Below are 21,449 nucleotides of genomic sequence, written 5' to 3'. Positions count from 1 at the left end.
TTATAAAATAGCTAACATTCTTCGGCTTCAGGGGAGCTTTGCCCCCCAGACCCCCAAACGGGACCCTGGACCCCAGGTCCCAGGTTGTAACCCCCCCCCCCCCCCCCCCTGGCTAAACTGCTCCGCCCCTGTAATCTATGTTCCTAAGACAATGATTGTATGTATTGGTGTTCCCCTCTTGAGTCTTGTGCTTCAATGTTGCGGTGACTTTGGATGAGCCAAAATAATAGCCGAACTTTTTCCAATATGCCCTAAAGCTTTCTGACAGTTTCGGCCAAATGTCCCAACATGAAAATGTCTAGCAACACCCCTGTCGCTAGCGCACCAGCTGCTTGTTATGGGTAAGCGACGTGCCTGTATTTCCTGCAAAGCAAGACAGAATAAAACAGCAGCTTAGTTTGAGCTTTTAAGACATTCGTACAAGAGAAAACGTGTACGTGTTTGTTTGGAGAGGGTGGATAGAATCATAAGACACGCTGTGTCTATGTGACGTAGAGCAGGTTTTCAAATTCATGCTGAAGCACTGTGTGATCGCTATTCTTTCTGGCATATCTTACCTTGATTTCAGATAGACTGGGAACCGAAATGAGGATGTTTACACTAATAAACTATGCTGATATGTATGTGTTTAGAATTAATAGAAATAAAGAATAGTTTTAATGATATATGATGGTGTGTTTTGTTTTTTTAACCCAATGTGAATTGTGATATTTTCGTATTTGAAAACAAATTGTACACTCTGTGGTCAATTTTACTTTCAGATAAATAAATCTATCATAATGGAAATCATCTGTTTGTGTTGTGTTACTTACTCATTTTGATCAATGTTGAGTCGTCCATATTCCTGTGTGTACGCATAGTATGCAGTTTGAAGGTAGTAGATGTCCGAGCAAACATAGGAGGATGTGCTGTTAGGCTGTCTATCTCCTCATCCAGGTTTTCCAGTTCCAGAATTTAGTTCCCTCTTGGAGTTTCTGCACTGACACCTGACCTGATAAGCAAAATACACGTATCACTCTGTGATCATGGCAACATGTATCATCTGTATGCCCCGTTCAAAAATTACCTTGAGATTCTAAGGTATAGCACTTTCTCACTTCTAGTCAAGTACGAGTTATCTTTCCATGCTCTTCAACGAAGGAGAAACGCTGGGTTAGTTCCGGTATCTTCTACATCATATGGCGTCTGCACTGAAAGAAAGCTCGCTCAGAGTGTGTGGTGGTGGAAAGCAGTACTGTGTCATTTGCCATAACTACCGTGGAAAAATTATTGAAGGAAGAGTTGTCAGGCTACATAAACTTCCAACAAACAAGCAACTGAAAAGAGCTTGGGAGCAGCGCCTACGTTTGATCCGACAAGATTACAACACGGTCAAGAATCCCCGTCTTTGTTCTGAACATTTCGTTGGCAAACGTGGACCTGTATTTGGTGACGATGTCCCATCCGTCTTCCCGAATCGAACTTTTCCACTCTCCACGGTTAGTAAAATATTTGAAGAATATACTTGTGTAAAATGTGCACTATCCAACCTCTTCTTTGGAAGTCTTAGTTTGCCATCCGATCACACTTTGAGATTTCTCACTGCACACTCTACTTGTTTAGTTGTGTATTTTTATAGTTTATAGTTTGCAATTACTGCATTAACTTGCTGTTACATTTATTTGATATAAAGGCAGTTTTTCCATGTGGGTGTGAGTTATTCAGCAAATTATGTGTATGGCAGCCAAGGTGTACTGTACCAAGTAATCTGAGGTGACGCTATTTTTTTATGTTGACAGATAAACAGAGATGATGAGGCACCTGCAGCTGAAGTTGAAATCCCAGAGCCTGAAGTTGATGCTGCACAACCCTTGGACTCATTTGAGGAACAACAAAGTTGTCTGCAAGGTGAATTGTCATTGCCTGCGTTTTCAGTCTCGCTGCATGACTACGCCGGCCCAGTGGTAACCTCCACAATTTTTAGACCCACGCATTCAACAAAAAAAGTTGGACCAGACACTACTTTTGTGGATGCATCTGTGCAGACAGAACCATTTGTGTGCGTAGGAATGCCAGGCAATTCAGCTGAAACTCAGACAGATTTTTGCTCACAGAACTATACTCCATTAAGATACGAACATGTTAGTCAAAATGAAGAAGTGTTCAGGGCGTACACAGGCATGCCAAATACAGGGACAGCTGTAGCTGTTTTTGAAGAGGTCATCAAGGGTGAATCAGGTGTTCGAAAGTGTAGCCTGCGACTGTTAGATCAGTTTTTAATGACTCTTATGAGGCTGAGATTGGGACTTGTTATCACTGATTTGAGTTTTAGATTTTCCATCCCCAAATCAACATGTTCAAGGATCATTAACAAATGGGTGGACATCCTGCATAGTCGTCTCTCCAGTCTCATCTACTGGCCTACCAGAGGTCAGGTGAATGCTACCATGCCCAGTGATGTAAAGGAGAGATTCCCCATGACGCGGGTGATCATTGACTGCACAGAGCTCTTTACAGAGACACCACGGTCACTGGCTGACCAGTCCTTGATGTACAGCCACTATAAATCACACATGACTTGGAAAGCGCTAGTTGGTGTGACTCCTAACGGGGTTGTGTCTTTTGTGTCAGATCTGTGGGCAGGATCTATCAGTGACAAACAGCTTGTTGCCAAATCAGGGATGTTGGACTTGTGTGAACAAGGTGATGCCATCATGGGTGACAAAGGGTTTCTGATTTCAGATTTAACAACACCCAGGGGTATGCAGCTGATAATTCCTCCAAAGAAAAACAAAGCAAAGCAGATGTCGGTTGTAGATCTTGTTCTGACTAGAAGGATTGCCAACGTCAGAATTCATGTTGAAAGGCACATGGAAAGAGTGAAAAATTACAGAATTCTTAATTCACTCACAGGCACAATGAAAGCTAATGTGTCTAAAGTTTGGAGAATTTGCAACAGTTTGACAACTTTACTGCCTCCTCTTCATCCCCATGAATATGTTGATGAAGATGACCCTACTCTGCAGTGATGTGCTTGTTGACATACATGTCTGTGACCTGTACCTGACGCTATTATTCTCAGTCTGATAGATCCTGCCCACAGATCTGACACAAAGACAGTGTGTTACTCTTTCTTTTAGAAAATGACAAGATATTGTGCAACTTGACAGAGTGACTTTCTCGTCTAGTTAATCAGATGGGTATTATTTGTTCATGTACATAAAAGTGTAAAAGAATGTTGTTGTACAACATACTTCCTTCAATCATTAGTGCATTTTGCTCTTGTCTGTGTGAAACAGTAACAGGCACATGAGCTGTAAGAAGGACTGCCGTGTCTCAGTATGACTGTAGTCTCTAGTGTCACTATAAATCTCAGTCATTGACTCTGTGTATGTCACTCACTGATGCTTACATTCCCAATGCATGGAAGACAGAAATTATAAAACTAGTATGCATGAAAACTGATGCTGGTTTGTACTCCAAATTTTTGTATCCAGTTAAAATATGTCTGAGAAGTTGAACGCAAACCAACCAGGTGTGAGCGTGTGTTGTAAGGAGTGCACTATTTTGTAACGTGGGATTATGTACATGAAATTATAAATAGGGTTTGTGTGGTGTGTATCTATGCTTTTTATGTTTTTAAGGGAAAAATATTTATTACCTGTGTGTGATTACATTTTGTTTTTTAATCACAGTTGGCTGAAATATTTGCCGAGGAACGACAATGCAGTGTATTATATATATATATGTATTCAAAGAATAAAGACATGATGAATCTGAAGCTTGATGAATGACTTGTTTTACAGATGATCACACACACTTCAACAGACGCAGTTGATACAGTTTGGGTTTTGTTTATCTAAAACCATATACAAACAATAACAGTTTAACAAAGTTGGTAAACAATGTAAAGTAAAACAACTGAAGTAACATTAAAGAGCCATGAACTGGTAATGTGAAACTGCTCTTAGGCTAATGTCAGATGGAGCTCGCAAAACACGGAACAAAAGCCGAACAAAAGCAAAACATGGTGCTTTTGTGTGTTGTTTTGCTTTTGTGTGTTGTTTTGCTTTTGTGTGTTGTTTTGCTTTTGTGTGTTGTTTTGCTTTTGTGTGTTGTTTTGCTTTTCTTTCGTGTTTTGCGAGCTCCGTCTGACATTAGCCTTAGACAACACGCACATCCAGTTAACAACAATAAATGCATGACTACCAAGCATCAAAAGGACTCACTGATTCACGCACAAATTCCGCGTGTGCTCAATAATTATTGATAACATTTAACACATGTTAAACAGGACTTTCCATTTTAACCCTTTCCCTGCCCAGTGAACAAATATTATTCGGTCACCCTTACATCATAATGCCTTTTGACCAAAACAAACAAACAAAAATATGTATTTTTATTTTGAAAAATGTCCTTCATAATCATGTAAGTTAAACATACAATGCTTGAATAATTGAAGCTCTTGAATTTGTATTTAGTTATGACTGTAAAGTTAAAAAAAAAATTCCTGGCGATCAAAAAAAATTCCTAAATGCAACAGCCCTTTCCAACAAATAGCAGCAGAGCCTGTGGACAGCAAACATACAAATGATATTGATGGAGGTTCTAGCGCGTGTATAAACAGTATAGCTGTGCTCAACAGAGAAAGGGTTAATTAGCTTACTCAACCTTTCAAACCCAACAAGTGGACATGCAAATATCAGCAAATAGCAATTCTCACAGAGAATACAAAACAGGCCAAGACTAGTCACAAATCACAAATGTCTCTGTGAAAAGATCATCTCTCCAAATGGTACCAGTGCATGTGTTCAGTGACAGTGATTTGTTGCCAAATGATAGATCTCATGAGAAGAGAGGTAGTCCCCTCTTGACTCTGTTGGTAAACAGCTCTGGTACCACTGCGTTCACATAAAAAGATTTCAGCTGGCTTTTCATTGTGACCCAGACATCAGGCTGAAAAGGGATTCTTTCAACCGACATTCCTTTCAGTGTCCAAATCACAAAATCACACCACAGTTTTCCTGAAACACCCATCTGGCCTTGGACTTGAAAAAAATAGTTGTGATTTTCTTTCAAGCGCACCTGACCATCAATCAGTTGGCAACAGAAATCACTGTCACTGCACGCTTCTTCTGGGGTCTTGTTTCTGTGAACAGAAGGGCACTTCACTTCCAAAAGTCCCTGAACCGGCTGGCAGTGTTGACAATGGACCAGTCCGTCTGGGCTGGTGGCAAGGAATGGCATATCACTGTCAATCAAAAGTCCACACTTCCGAACTTGTAGGTTGATATGATGCTGGCTTCTCATCTGCAGAGTGTACTTTCTTCTGGCTGCCGCTTCATGACTCTTACCCCACTTGATGTGGTCGTTGCTTAGTTCTGGTCTGTAGCGTAGAATGGTCTTCAGCAGACCATCAGGCTGGGTAGTAGCCTTCTTCTTGCAGACCTGGCCAAATATGCTTGATGTCAGCTTCCCATGACGAAGTTCTGCCCAGGTTGTGCTTTCAGACTGCTGGCGGGTTTCTTGTTCAATTAGTAAGATGTCTTCCTCACCAACACTTTGCTCACTTGCAAATTTCTCAAATTCTGCCGTGCATTTTTCCGCCTTCAAGTTCACAGAGTCCGCAAACATAAAGTCCGGCATAGGATTGGATGGCATGCACTTGGGTTGTGCAGCAGGCATCTCTTTTGCCAAAAAGTTTACAACGAATCCACAATCCGGATTGCAGCTTTTAAGCTTTGCAGCAAGGTCATGCAAATTAATGCCGTTGCTTCCGGAGACAGTTGCAGTTAGTCTTGCTTTCTTCCTTTGGAGATCTGCAGCCTTCTTCGGGCTCAATTTCCTCTTCCGTGGCATATTCCACTTGCACTGGGCAGATGTCGAAGCATCCAGTCCACTCTGCTTGTGCGCAGTGATGTCCACCAACGCGTACAGGAAAGCGGACACGTGGTTACAGGAACCTTCACGCCTGAAACATACAATGTGGAAGTTGGAGTTGAAAGAACAGTCAAATGACTGGTAAATTACCAGCTTTCAGCCGTGTTTTTGTTGTTGTTGTTGTTGTTGTTGCTACTTTGACGCAATTGTGTCTGCAAAAAATAATAATAGTAGTATGTAATTATTTTAGACCCTGGAGATGACTCATATCCAAAAGAAGGAAACACTGGAGCTGTATGGCAACAAGGGGAAAAATCATTAAAAAACAAACGCACAGCAGTATTTGCCTCTTTGTTACTCCAAAGAGAAAAACCAATTTTTTGTCAACTAAATGTGATTACATAATAACTTACCCTGCAGTACAGTCACAGTAGGCTTTAGCTATCTGGCCGGTGACTTTAGATGCACTCAGCCACACCTTCCTGTCAGGGTACTTGCTGGTGTTGGATGAAGCAGCACTGGGAATGACCAGACACTTCAGATAGCACTGGTCAGAGTCCTTGGCGACTGGATGATAGCTGCAACAGTACACCACGTCAAAGTATAATAATAATAATAATAATAATAATAATAATAATAAAAATAATAATAATATCAATAGTATACTTCACAACTATTACAACAAACCTGGATTGCTAAAGTATCAACCTAACCTTGGCATTTATGTTCTGTTCTCAATTATAGTTCTGAGCTGAAGTTTCAGAACACAATGATCAGTAATAATGTTGACGTGTTGTCTACAGAACAGCCTGCATTGCATACAGCATATACATGGGCATAATACATGTATTAAACACTGATGTATACATTTTGCTTTTCACCACAAGCAAGATTGTTGTCCACATCAAGCATAATAAGCAAATAGTTTACTAACCTGACAGAGTGAACATGACGATCATCATAGAACACATGGGCTTTCAGCTGCCTCCGTGCGTTTTTTCTCCCCTTATCCACGGCTTTGTTGCACTTGTACACCATAAAGTTGTAGAGCTCTTTGTCAGTGATGTCGGGCCAGTCTGCCAAAGCAACAGCTTCTGGGTTACACCAACCTTGCAGGCTGAAGACTTTCATGTCACAATCTGTTGACAGACATGGAAGGAAAATAATTTCCTGGTACATCTATTGGAATAAAAAAAACAACAACATCCAAACACCATAAAATAATTGTTTCGTATAAAAACATTTTTTCAGTAAAATAAGACGGCAACAAAAATAAAAAATGCAACCATTTTAAATGGTGAAACTGAAGAATTGAACTTAATCCATGAACGACCTAAACAAATGAGATTTCACGCAATTTACAATGAAAATGGTGTATGGATAAGGACGGATGAATAAAGAGTCAAGAACATTAGAATTTGACTGTAATTACAAACAAATTACGAATTTTACAAACAAAGGCTACAAGTTCGTGACACTGACAGTCGAAGTGGTCTGTCAAATGCTTACCTGAATCATTTGTTTCCACAGCATTATCGATAGCATCCTTGCCATCTTTTCGCAGCTGAAACGTGCCTCTTGCTCTGCGCACTAATTCTTCTTTTTTTCCACTGACAAGTTGGCCATGTTTCCGAAGAAAATCTTTCAATTCTTTCACGTTCATGCGCTCGACTGCCGCCTCCATCTTCACCGGAACTTACCGAACCAAAGGGACGAAACTCGTGCACACCTCCGGCCTCGCTTGTGAGAAAGAGCTATACACAGAAATTGCAGTGGATCACAAAAACAACACGAACAGTAGTACATATATTCACAGTTTAGTCAATAACCCGATTTAACCCCAGGTAGATTCAGGGTCCCACTGACTGAATCTCATATGGTTGCTTTTCGGCACACACTGTGAGGTTTTGTTACTACAGTAAAATAGTAGCAACGTACTGTCTGTTCGTGACGTTTGAGAATACCGATCTATGCACTAACGCATTGTCGTTTTGCAGTGTGACTGTCCGATATTGCGTACTCCTAAAAATCAATGATCAAAAAGTTTGAACTGCTGTAATCGTTTTTCTGCATATGCCTGACAGTGCTTATTTGCTTCCAAAACGGCTTGCGATATCACGCCATCAGCGTTTCGCCACTGCTCAGAAAATCTTATGATTTCAGATCTAGTTTAAGATCGGAAATCACGTGTGTTCGTTTAAAAAACAAAATTCATTTATTACTTCCCTTTGACCGTTTCGCAAGAAAAATGTCAGGATCACTATTAGCACATGAAAGCAGCCCAACGCCATTTTGAAATAAGGTTCACTGTTTAGTGGTGTCAATGTCATGTAGTGTCTTACTGTTGCAAACAAAAATACCAGGATAAGTGCAGTTTTGTCCGAAAGAAACAGGCTTTGCGCAATGTTAACTTGCTGTCTACATGTTTCGTTGTGTGACTGAAGAATTACTCAGAATTCCAAGAGAAAATAAGGATAGTCGCGTGTGAACATCACTGTGGAAGCATTTATTCTAAACTGGGCAGTTCAAGGACGAAATCCGTGATTAAAGATAGGAAAATAAACAACACCATAAAAGAAAAAATCCATAATCTTTACATGCTTACAGATCTGTGGAAGCACATCAACTGATCTGTGAAAAACACACCTGACTTCGATCTAGCACTGCAAGAGGTAGCGACTACCAGGGAGCGATATTTGATCTATGCGACTACGGACCAGTGTGTCAACATTACAACAAAGACAAGAGGCGAAGCCTTCAAGGCTCACGTAAGAAATCGACAAACAGTAACACAAACTCAATCACTCCGTCACACATACCAGGGCCGGATCAAGTTCGTTTGAGGGGGGGGGGGGGGGGGGGTTCCAACTGAAGGCAGGGGTCCAAAGTCCACTTTTTTTTCTCTCTCTGAGAGGTACATTGGATGGCCAGGGGGGGGGGGGGGGGGTCCGGAACCCCAGGAACCCCCCCCCTCCCCCAGATCCGGCCCTGCATACACACACACACACACCAGGGCCGGACTACCGGGGGGGTTATGGGGGTTGCGCAACCCCCCCCCCCCCTAGCCTAAACATGTACCTTACTTATTTAATTTTTTTTTTATTATTGCTTATTTTATGCCGTTTCATGCAAGGAGCGACCATTTTCCTATCTCATAATATGACCTACCCATCAGCTTCGCCCCCTGACCCCCACAACGAGGGGGGGGGGGGGGTTCTAGGGTTTTCGGACCCCCCCCCCCCCCCCCCCAGCCAAAAAATAAAAATATTGAATGAGGTATGCATTTCTTTATTCTACATTGAGTTTCAATTTTTGGGGTATTAATCAGTGACAAAATCTGCTGCCTGAAACTGGTAATGATCATCCTCAGAATGCACCAGATTGCACCATTTTGCATCCTTTTTTTCAAAATTTTCCGGGGGAGCATGCCCCCGGACCCCCCTAGCAAGCTAGGCGCTTCGCGCCGTCGGCTCAGCGCTTTGCGCCTTCACACCCATATCTTCACAATATACTTTTGAAAAAAACCACCCATAAAATGAACTGATCCGCCCCTGCCGCCACACTGGCAACCCCCCCCTCCTCTTCGCCTAGTCCGACCCTGCACACACACACAGTAAGCGGCATAGGTGACACTGTGCAAGAAAGCGAGACACTAGATCTAGATCTGAATGGCCGATTTCGAAGAAAAAACTAGTCTCGGCCCGCTCAAAACTAACAATGACCGAGACTTTCAGTAATTCCTTCGCGTGACGTCTAACCCTCTTACGTCATAATGTGACGTCTTCAAATGTTATGACGTCTTCAAATGTTAAAGTTTCTACCACAGACATACATACATACGCACGCACGCACGCACGCACGCACAGACAGACAAAAGTTAGCATCGCATAGGCTACACTTACGTGAGCCAAAAATCACATACCATTTCGTATTGCCGCTTATGCTGGCTCTGTTTCAAGCAGTTCCTTGTGGCCTCGCAAGCATTTTGACGACGAAGAGGCTCAAACGGGCACGGTAAAACCTCAGGCTGGTTGAAAACCGGTCCGTATTCCACTTGTCTTCCTCACTGCTGGAGCCGGTGTAACACGAAATTTTTACTCCACGAAAAATTTACTCCGGAGTAAATATTTCGTACGAAATTCTTACTCCGAGTACACTTTTCGTACGAGAAAAGAACTCCCCAAGGCACGAAAAAATTACTCCCTCCACGAAATTTTTACTCCCCATTTATTTTACTTCCAGTAATAATCTCGTACGCAAAAATGGGATGCGGGCGAAGGGATAATGCCAGTAAGTGATCTCGCGTACACGAATGTCGCGCTACCCTCCTTCCACCCCTTCCACCACCAAGACTAACAGGGGACAAGGGAGTAAAAATGTCGTACACCTGGCATGGGAAGTTAAATTGCTTGTGTTTGGGTGAAGTAATTTATTCGTTATTTATTCCAGGCATGGGAATTGTCCGCCGAATGGCGGATTTCCGCCGAATTTTTTTTTTGTTCCGCCGAAAATGCAAAAGTGTCCGCCGAAAAAATAAAGGGGGGAGGCACACAAAAAAAGCACCGGTTACTTTGGCCTTTGTGCAAAAGCCCGCGAAAACTTTCCGTACTTTGTTCACGCACTGCTACCGCCCGTCTCAGTTATTGAACTATTATGTTTGAAAGTAAACCAGATTGCACAGATTGTGTTACAAGTTACATTTTCCTGTTTGTCTCAACAGATAAATTTTTTTACAAATTTAAACCATATATAATACATGTAAGCAAAATTTGGTACATTTTTGTACTAAAAACTCTGATTCTAAAAACAGAATTTAATGGCAAACTTGGAGCTCAGATGACACCAGATTGCACCATCTGGGTTCTTTGGAGAAAAAAAATTTCCGGGGGGGCATGCCCCCGGACCCCCCTAGTAAGGCTAGGCGCTTCGCGCCGTCGACTTGACGCTTCGCGTCTTCAGTTATAAATTTTCCGCCTTTTTTACAATTTTCAATTCCCATGCCTGTTTATTCGTCAGGGGAGTAACAGTTTTGTACGAAATGTTTACTCGGAACTCACCTGTCTTGGGGAGTAATTTTCTCGTGAAACGGGGGAGTGCTTTTTTCGTAAAGGGAGTAACTTTTTTGTACGAAATGTTTACTCCGGAGTAAAAATCTCGTGGGAGTAATTTTCTCGTGTTACACCGGCCATATTTGTTGTTCAAGGCCCGTGACGTAGCACACGTACGTGCACAAGGTCATGAGCCAAGACTGCGCGCGCGATGGAACGATTCAGAACAGCCAACACACGAGTCAAAGTATACTTTTTGGACTTCTGTGTTCATTTTTACACACGCATTTTAAGAGGGTCAACATATCAAAAGTGACCCTAAACCTTGGACTTTTCCTTTAATCGTTATCATACAAAATAACGTTATCACGAGACGAACAGAGATCTCAGAGATCGTCTGCTTCTCAACTGTTTCGCGCAAATCGTGTAATATCTATTTTTGCGGAAACCTCCCGAAGAAATGCAATCTCGTGCTTATTTGGAATGTGACGTCCTGTTCTTCGTCAGTCACACCTATCTCGAAAACTAAGCGTCGCACAGAACCAGCGCCCTTCCATTATGAAGTCTTACTCAAAAAAATTCCAATAGTTACAGAGATGAAGACATTTGTGTGAGGCTTTGGGTCGTCCACGGCCGAGGAATCATGTTAAAGGTTAAAACCAAGGATGAACGGGCTGATGGTCAAGCAAAGCCAGATGGACTGGCATAGAGAGTGTAACACGCCATTACCGCCATCGTCCCAACCTTTACCGCAATCTTCGCGCGCGCACGCGCGCACGCGCACACACACACACACACACACACACACACACACGCACACACACACACACACACACACACACACAGTCGCACATCAGTACACACACACACACACACACACACACACACATACACACATAGGGGCCTACATACACACATACACACGCACGCACGCATTCACACAAACACACTCATACACACACACACACACACAAACCACTGCATACACAAAATTCTCCACCCCCACTCCCCACCCTTAAAATTGCTTTCCGCGGCGCAATTTTACTCTCATCATAGACACTCTGAGAGAGGTGAAATCTCGCCCAAACCCAACAGTGTTCACCAACTGCGTTGCTGTTCACGTGATAGAGAAGTCGCATTCTCCAATACCTACATGTTTTGGTAACCTACACTTACTTTACCTCTTGAGTTGCTTGTGAAACCTGTTTTTCACCTGCTGCAACTTGTAGGGACAAGATTATAAACGTGGCAATCAGACTTTGTGGTGAGCCACTGTTTCAGTTAGGAGAACGAGGTTTTGTAGTTTGAAACTGTTTTAACAATAATTGCAAATCACGCGAAGCCATTGTTTTGCAATGAATCATTCTGGCGTTTGGATTAACAATTGCAAGCAATCAATTTGTGGTTTTTGTTATAAGAATTGCAGTCACTTTTTGTATTTTGTGTTAGATCGATTGTATCTGGATTTAAATATTTCATACTCTGACAGTGTTTTTGCGATTTGATTTCAAGCGAAAGAACATGAACAGAACAAGGTTTTGTTATGCACACCTCACAGTCACAGTCTCTTAGTTTGTTTTAGTGTGTGTGGTTTTTTTTTTCATTGCAAGTTTTATTTTGTGTGTTTGTTATTATACCTGTAATAGTCGTCGTGTGCTTATACAGAAATCGAGATGGGATGCATAACAACCTTCGGAAGGATTATTGTGGTTTTCTTGAATCTTGTGTTCTTGGTAAGTATTTCGATCTCATTCATTTGTGTAATACCTATTGACTTTAAACGATGGAACGTAGTTTTGAGACTTTACTCATTAAAAGGCATGATTATTGCTCTTCACGGTTATGTTTTGCCTGTTTTAAAATTATGTGTATGGACATGTTTGTTTATTGTTTTTATTTGTCGAAATGTAAATGCGAAATTGTTAATGTAATAACAAAAATCGTAAATGTCTGATCTGTTGTGTAGCTTTGTCCTTGTTGAACAGGCTATGGGAATGTGTACACAGATTTGATATATTCTAAACATTTAAAAGTATGGATGAACAAATTCACAATATTTTAGCAATGACACGAAATTGTAAGTGAAATAAAATAAAAGTGTTTACAGAATAGAACACAGATTTATCGGTCTTAGTCAGTTTGCAGCGCTATGTCACGTAATTTACATGTAGCTTTATGATCAATTACAAATTAAATTAAGAAAATCTCATTCACTGTGGTAAATCTTTCAATTATTACTGATTGTTTTTTTCCAACTGGTTTGTGTTACCACTTTCCAGGAGAAGGAGACTTAAAGAAAACTGTACTTCCCCCTCTCCCCTCCCCTTCTCTTGCTCTCTCTCTCTTTTTCTCTCTCTCTCTCTTTTTCTCTCTCTCTCTCTTTCTTTTTCTCTCTTTCTCTCTCTTTCTCTCTCTCTCTCTCTCTCTCTCTCTATCTCTCTATCTCTCTCTTACTCTCTCTCTCTCTCTCTCTCTCTCTCTCTTTCTCTCTCTCTCTCTTTCTCTCTCTCTCGCTTTTGTTCTCTCTCTCTCTCTCTCTCTCTCTCTCTTTCTCTCTCTCTTTCTCTCTCTCTCTCTCTCTCTCTTTCTCTCTCTCTCTTTCTCTCTCTCTTTCTCTCTCTCTCTCTTCTTCTGTTTTTTGCAAATCAGCAACAAAGTTCTCAAAACATGGACGTAGATCGGGAGGGATTTTATGTCTTGTTAGGAATGGATTCGTTCCTAAAATTCGTGAAGTGAATGTGCTTTGTGCAATTGTGTATGCTTTTGTTATTGATAGGAGCGTGTTTGGGCTATCGAAAGATATCCTGTATGTGTGTGCTTACGTACCACCAGAAGGATCTCCATATTACACTGTTTTTGATTGTGATAATGGAATAAGCATGCTGGAAGAATGTATAACTGATTGCATGCTAAGTATGAAATTGTCGCGGGTGATTTAAACAGCAGGATCTCCAATGTTTCGCAGACTTTTGTACTTGATGAAAAGGTTGTGGATTCGCTTTATAAAAGCCACGTCGTGTGCGACAACAGATGCTCTGAAGACAAGGTTTTAAATAGTTATGGAAAGAGTTTGTTAAGGCCAAAAAAAAAAATAGGTCTGTTTACGGTAACATAGGCCCAAAAAATAGGGTCGGTAGGTCGGGATTGTTTTTTTTTTTTTTTTTTTTTTTTTCCCCAAAAACCATATTTTTACGTTATTTTGCCAAAAAAACCGAGATTTTTTTTTTTTTTTTTCCCCAAATGCCAAAAAAAAGTCTAGGGTCGCGCGAAAAAACTAGGGTCGGTCGGGTTACCGTAAACAGACCTATTTTTTTTTTTGGCCTAAATACGTGCACAGCGCTAGATCTGTCTGTTTTGAATGGTGTCATAACAGGTGACGAAGAGGGGCGTTTTACTTACATTTCGGAACGCGGATGCAGTGTAAATGATTACTTTTTGTTGTCGAACGATTTGTTTGCTCTAGTTTCTGCTGCGAGCACTCTGTCAGTTATGGAACGTATCGAGTCAGACCATAATATGCCAGTTGTACTTTTTGCCAAATTTTTGAAAGAAAATGTGTGTCATGATAAGCGTGTTAAAGCAGAAGGTGTGGTTGAAAGATTTGTATGGAATGGTGCGAATGCAGAGCTGTTTGCGACGATTATGAACGGGGATGATAGCCAGGCCAAGTTGAGTCACGCCATGAGTCTGATTGACGTTAATATTGACAATGCTGTCCATATGTTTTGTGACTGTATAAAGCAGAATGCTCAATGTATGAAGAAGAGAGTGTTTGTGAATGAAAGGAAGAGTATGGGTGACTGGTTTGATGAAGAATGTAGGAAAGCAAGGCAAAATGTTTGGAAGATGTTAGAGATATGTTGTGGCTCAAAGGTTGCGGATGATCGTACTGCATTTTGTACAACGAGGCGAGAATATAAGCACTTGCTGGAAAGGAAGAAAAAGCAACATAATGATGCGAAGATACAGTACTTGGTTGACTCTGTAAATAATCAACATGATTTTTGGGACGCAATGCGAAAACTGTTTTTTAAAAGAAAAAGTGTTACGAACAATGTGCCTGTTGATGTGTGGTTTCAACATTTTAAAGAGCTGTTGGAAAAAGATGAAAGTAATGTGGAAATTCTTGATTACGACGAAGGTGAGCAAGACAGTATTTTGAATAATCCGATTTCACAAGAAGAAGTTTTGAAAGCATTAAGAAAATTGAAAGATCATAAATCTCCAGGACCAGATGGAATAATACCTGAGTTATTGAAAGGTTCTGAACCACAGATTGTTGATTTTTGTGTGAAATTGTTTAATGTTCTTTTTGACAAAGGTGTTTTTCCAGAAGCTTGGACCGAATCATTTGTACTCCCGTTATTCAAAAAAGGTGATGCTAATGATCCAAGTAATTATCGAGGAATATCACTCTGTGATGTGAGTAGTAAAGTGTATAGTACAATTATCAACTGTAGACTTCAAGAATGGAGTGAACGTTATAATCTTACCGGAGAATATCAAGCTGGGTTTAAAAAGAATTATTCAACTGTCGATCATATGTTTACATTGTTGGCGTTTGTACAGAAGCAGTTTTCCTTTAATCGTAAACTCTATGTGGCATTTATAGATTTTGAAAAAGCATTTGATTCTATCGATCGTAACCTGATGTGGCCAATTTTGTTGAAAAATGGCATAAAAGGAAAGTTGTTCCGTTGCATTAAAAGTATGTATGAAAATGTTAAATGCCGAGTGAAATGTGGTGTACATTTGACTGATTATATTAAGTGTACCTACGGTGTGAAACAAGGTGATGTTTGTAGTCCTCTTTTGTTTTCTCTTTTTATAAACGAGTTGGCTTTGGAAATTATTGAAAAAGGAAGACATGGTGCACAGTTTTTGAATGATTATATGGAGCTATTTATTTTATTATTGGCTGATGATGTTGTTCTATTATCTGAGACTGTGGTTGGTCTACAGACGCAGTTGAATAATTTGCAACATGCAGCATCAAATTTACACCTTAAAGTAAATATGAATAAGAGTAATATTGTTGTTTTTCGGAAGGGTGGATACTTGAGTGTAAGAGAGAAATGGAAGTATGATGGAAAGATAATCAATCAATCAATATGAGGCTTATATCGCGCATATTCCGTGGGTACAGTTCTAGGCGCTCTGCAATGATGCCGTGTGAGATGGAATTTTATACGGCCAGTAGATTGCAGCCATTTCGGCGCATATTTACCTTTCACGGCCTATTATTCCAAGTCACACGGGTATAGGTAGACAATTATTAACTGTGCCTAAGCAATTTTGCCAGGAAAGACCCTTTTGTCAATCGTGGGATCTTTAACGTGCACACCCAATGTAGTGTACACGGGGGGTGTTCGGACACCGAAGAGAGTCTGCACACAAAGTTGACTCTGTGAAATAAATTTCCGCCGAACGTGGGGACGAACTCACGCTGTCAGCGGCCAACTGAATACAAATCCAGCGCACTACCAACTGAGCTATATCCCCGCCCAGTGGTTAATGCCAGTGGTTAATGTTTATAAGTATTTAGGAATATTGTTCTCCACAAAACTCAGTTTTACCGCCACTTGTTGTGACCTTGCAAGCAAAGCGAAAAACGCATTGTTGTGTATATTACAAAATTTGTCCAAACTTGGTAATAATAATTTGAAAGTTTATTTAAAATTATTTGATTCTCAGGTTTTGCCAATTGCAATATATGGAGCTGAACTGTGGGGTCTTGAGAAATCTGCATTACAGTCTGAAAAAGTTCATTTATTTGCCCTAAAGAAATTTCATGGTGTTGGATCACGCACACCCAACGATTTTGTGTACGGCGAGATGAATAGGTATCCCATTTATGTGAATGCTGCAATACGTTGTGTTAAATATTGGTTGAAGTTGTTAAGAATGGACGTAAATAGATTGCCACATAAAGCCTATAAAATGTTGCGTGAACTGGATGAAAGAGGTAAAAGAAACTGGGTGTCTAGCGTACGTTGTAAATTATGTCAGAATGGTTTTGGGTTTGTATGGATGAATCAAGGAGTGCAAGATGAGAACCGTTTTTTGAAAGATTTCAGAGAAAGATTGATTGATTGTAGATGGCAGGAATGGAATTTTCATGTTCAGAACAGTGATAGATTTGCGTTATATAGGACATTTTGCACTGTGCACGAAGTAAAACCTTATTTATTATTGAACATGGATAGGCATTTGAAAATTATTATGGCAAGATTCCGAGGTGGAATAACAGAACTATTTGTGCACGTTAATCGATATAAGAGATACGATGCAGATATGTTGTTATGCCCATTGTGCAGGGAACGTAAGGAAGATGAGTTTCATTTTGTGCTTTGTTGCCCCGCACTTCGTGATTTGCGATGCCAGTTTATTCCTGCTAAGTTTTATAGAAACCCAAGTTTACACAAGTTTTCTATGCTTATGGCATCTGTGAATGAACGTATTGTTCGAAAGTTGTCAGTTTATGTGTACAAAGCATTTCGGCTACGTAGTGTTGTTATGTTTTAGTTCATGTAAGCCTATGATATATTTTATTTGAAATGTAATGTCTTAGTTCGTGTATGATTTATTTCATTTGATTTGTGTGCAAATGTCATTATGTCATTGTATATATGTTCACCCCCCTCATAAGGGGCTATGGCCTAAATGAGTAAACAATCCAATCCAATCCAATCTCTCTCTCTTTCTCTCTCTCTCTCTCTCTTTCTCTCTCTCTCTCTTTTTCTCTCTCTCTTTCTCTCTCTCTTTCTCTCTCTCTCTTTCTCTCTCTCTCTCTTTCTCTTTCTCTCTCTCTTTGTCTCTGTCTCGCTCTCTCTCTCTCTGTGGCTCTCTCTCTCTCTCTCTCTCTCTCTCTCTCTCTCTCTCTCTCTCCCGCAGTGGGGCACTGCGGTTATGAAATTAAAGGCCCCTCCTGTTTTTGGAACCGCAGGAGCTTTCTAGTTTGCTGTTAGGTAGATTTTTGGTTCCTCTTTCCTGTCATGCTCTCTTTTTCTTCATGAATTCTTTTCTTTTTTCTTCCTTCTTGCTCATTCACCTGTATTTTTTCCAAAAATCTCTTCTCTTGCCGCTTGTCTCGCGATTCATGTATAGTTTAATCTGTTAGTGTTCTGATGTAAGTCCAGCAGTAGATAGGTTAAGCCTATTTTAACATACTGGAAACTGGTAATCTTCCAGTAGGTATTAATTTAGTTTTACTAAAGCCTGCTGGGACACAAGTAATGGGTTAGTGCATTTGTAAACAGGAATCGCTTGACAAGTGGCCCCCTTCATCCCCCCCTTCCTCGTCCTGATATGGCTCTGCGTAGTCGGCTGGACGTTAAGCAACAAATAAACAAACAAACAATGTACATATTATATAATATCACAATTACTTTTTCTGATGGACTAGATAGTCCACCAGTATTACATTTATGTTTGTCCTTGACGTTGTTTTTGCCACGTTTTTCCCCCCATTGCAAGGGGCATGTTGCCTAAATGCAATAAACTCGTTAATCGTTAATCGTTAATCTCTCTCTCTCTCTCTCTCTCTCCTCTCGCAAAGCTTTGTGAATTACAAAAATATGTTGTGTATTACATGTATAATGTGTAGTTGATGTTGTAGTTTTCCATCATCATCATCATCAGCAGGAGCAGCAGCAGGCAGCAGCAGCAGTAGTAGCAGCAGCAGCAGAATCATTTACACCATATAATCATTGTAGGCATTACTGTCAACGTTGATATCGTGTGAATTTTACCGTCAATCACTTTACATGTGTACACTCAATTAACATGTTACAAGTTTTGCTTGCTTGATTTGTTTGTGTTTATTTTGGTTTTAGTTTTTCATGTAAGCCAATGCTTACTTTGTCATTGAGTTGTTTGTGTTTATTTGCTTGTTTGCTTATTTGTCCGGTTGTTTGTTTGCTTGTTTGCTTATTTGTCCGGTTGTTTGTTTGCTTGTTTGTTCGTTTAATTTGTTTATTTGTCAGCTTGTTTTACTTGTTTATCATTTATTATAAATTTGTATTAGAAGTAAGGACCGGTTGTAAGAAAAGGCGTAGCCTTAAACCACTATCCTTGAAAAATAAAGTTCCATCATCATCATCATCTCTCTTTCTCTCCCCACCGCTCTCTGTCTCTGTCTCTCTTTCTTCATCTGTCTCTCTCTCTCTTCCTCTGTCTGTCTCTCTCTCTCTTTTTTTTCTCTCTCTCTCTTCACCCCACCCACCCCATACTGCTTTGTGTTTTGTGAGAGTGCATGCGTTTAGCCGCTAAGGCCAAAAAAAAAATTGTCTGTTTAGGGTAACATGACCAAAAAAAGTAGGGTCGGTAGGTAGGTAAAGGTTGGTTTTTTTTTTGTTTTTTTGTTTTTTGGTTGTGTGTGTAAATGCTATGTTGGTTGAACATTCACTTCTTATATTTGATGAATACATGTTTCAAAACTAACGTATAAATAAAACAGAGAGAAAGGGAGAGAAAGAAACGCCAAATGTCTCTTTTTAGCATTTTTACCTCTTTTTTTTTTCTTTTTTTTTTGAAATAAAAAAAAGTTTTTGGGTCGGCGCCAAATCGATAGGGTCGGTCGGGTTACCCTAAACAGACAATTTTTTTTTTTAGCCGCTAAGCACAGTTACCGTGAGTCTCCTCTCTCTTTTGTTTGCAGTTGGTGTCCCTGGCATTCATAGTCACGGGAGTTATTCTGAAGTTTTTCGCCAACAAGATCCTCCACTACATCGGTGATGTGGATGCACTCGACGCCAATGTTCGCAACACCCTCCACATCCCTGACGTTGATGACGTCACAGAGTTACCGTTTGTGGCGGATGTAGGTGTCGCCCTGCTCGTTTTTGGCTGTGTGCTCTTTGTCATCACTTTCTGCGGTTGCTGTGGCGCTTGCTGCGAGTGGCGCCCTCTGTTGATTGTGGTGGGTAAACAGAAGTATGGTGTGTTATCAATAGATGGAATTTCGTCCAATACTATGTAAAAAAACAAGTCGCGTAAGGCGAAATTACTACATTTAGTCAAGTAGCTGCCATTTTTCAGCAAGACCGTATACTCGTAGCATCGTCAGTCCACCGCTCATGGCAAAGGCAGTGAAATTGACAAGAAGAGCGGGGTAGTAGTTGCGCTAAGAAGGATAGCACGCTTTTCTGTACCTCTCTTTGTTTTAACTTTCTGAGCGTGTTTTTAATCCAAACATATCATATCTATATGTTTTTGGAATCAGGAACCAACAAGGAATAAGATGAAAGTGTTTTTAAATTGATTTGGACAATTTAATTTTGATAATAATTTTTATATATTTAATTTTCAGAGCTTGTTTTTAATCCGAATATAACATATTTATATGTTTTTGGAATCAGCAAATGATGGAGAATAAGATAAACGTAAATTTGGATCGTTTTATAAATTTTTATTTTTTTTTACAATTTTCAGATTTTTAATGACCAAAGTCATTAATTAATTTTTAAGCCACCAAGCTGAAATGCAATACCGAACCCCGGGCTTCGTCGAAGATTATTTGACCAAAATCTCAACCAATTTGGTTGAAAAATGAGGGCGTGACAGTGCCGCCTCAACTTTCACGAAAAGCCGGATATGACGTCATCAAAGACATTTATCCAAAAAATGAAAAAAACGTATGGGGATTTCATACCCAGGAACTCTCATGTCAAATGTCATAAAGATCGGTCCAGTAGTTTGGTCTGAATCGCTCTACACACACACACAGACAGACAGACAGACACACATACACCACGACCCTCGTTTCGATTCCCCCTCGATGTTAAAATATTTAGTCAAAACTTGACTAAATATAAAAAAACAAGTCGCGTAAGGCGAAAATACAATATTTAGTCAAGTAGCTGTCGAACTCACAGAATGAAACTGAACGCAATGCCATTTTTCAGCAAGACCGTATACTCGTAGCATCGTCAGTCCACCGCTCATGGCAAAGGCAGTGAAATTGACAAGAAGAGCGGGGTAGTAGTTGCGCTAAGAAGGATAACACGCGTTTCTGTACCTCTCTTTGTTTTAACTTTCTGAGCGTGTTTTTAATCCAAACATATCATATCTATATGTTTTTGGAATCAGGAACCGACAAGGAATAAGATGAAAGTGTTTTTAAATTGATTTCGAAAATTTAATTTTGATAATAATTTTTATATATTTAATTTTCAGAGCTTGTTTTTAATCCGAATATAACATATTTATATGTTTTTGGAATCAGAAAATGATGGAAAATAAGATAAATGTAAATTTGGATCGTTTTATAAGTTTTTATTTTTTTTTACAATTTTCAGATTTTTAATGACCAAAGTCATTAATTAATTTTTAAGCCACCAAGCTGAAATGCAATACCGAAGTCCGGGCTTCGTCGAAGATTACTTGACCAAAATTTCAACCAATTTGGTTGAAAAATGAGGGCGTGACAGTGCCGCCTCAACTTTCACGAAAAGCCGGATATGACGTCATCAAAGACATTTATCAAAAAAATGAAAAAAAAGTTCGGGGATTTCATACCCAGGAAGTCTCATGTCAAATTTC

The 21,449-nt window shown here is 40.1% G+C and overlaps 2 protein-coding genes and 1 long non-coding RNA gene across 4 annotated transcripts; 2 read left to right on the top strand and 1 right to left on the bottom strand.

Moving 5' to 3' along the window:
- The first annotated feature begins 1,086 nt into the window (after positions 1 to 1,086).
- LOC138973635 (uncharacterized) lies at positions 1,087 to 3,760 on the top strand. Its single transcript, XM_070346365.1, has 2 exons — positions 1,087 to 1,478; positions 1,779 to 3,760. The coding sequence occupies exons 1-2, from the start codon at positions 1,179 to 1,181 to the stop codon at positions 3,006 to 3,008; spliced, it is 1,530 nt and encodes a 509-aa protein (XP_070202466.1). The 5' UTR covers positions 1,087 to 1,178; the 3' UTR covers positions 3,009 to 3,760.
- Positions 3,761 to 3,806: 46 nt separating this feature from the next.
- On the bottom strand, positions 3,807 to 7,184 carry LOC138973634 (uncharacterized). Its single transcript, XM_070346364.1, has 3 exons — positions 6,794 to 7,184; positions 6,273 to 6,437; positions 3,807 to 5,950 (listed from the first exon to the last, which is right to left on the bottom strand). The coding sequence occupies exons 1-3, from the start codon at positions 7,036 to 7,038 to the stop codon at positions 4,825 to 4,827; spliced, it is 1,536 nt and encodes a 511-aa protein (XP_070202465.1). The 5' UTR covers positions 7,039 to 7,184; the 3' UTR covers positions 3,807 to 4,824.
- Positions 7,185 to 12,004: 4,820 nt separating this feature from the next.
- Positions 12,005 to 19,821, top strand: LOC138972335 (uncharacterized). Of its 2 annotated transcripts, none has more exons than XR_011457562.1 (3): positions 12,005 to 12,068; positions 12,573 to 12,640; positions 19,567 to 19,821. It is a non-coding gene; the product is annotated as an uncharacterized lncRNA (long non-coding RNA). The 2 variants fall into 2 exon arrangements; XR_011457563.1 differs by lacking the exon at positions 12,005 to 12,068 and adding an exon at positions 12,100 to 12,171.
- The last annotated feature ends 1,628 nt before the right edge of the window (positions 19,822 to 21,449 follow it).

The sequence above is a fragment of the Littorina saxatilis genome, linkage group LG8 (assembly GCF_037325665.1).
Source record: "Littorina saxatilis isolate snail1 linkage group LG8, US_GU_Lsax_2.0, whole genome shotgun sequence".
NCBI classification, from domain to species: domain Eukaryota; kingdom Metazoa; phylum Mollusca; class Gastropoda; order Littorinimorpha; family Littorinidae; genus Littorina; species Littorina saxatilis.
This window is presented reverse-complemented; position numbering and strand designations above follow the sequence as displayed.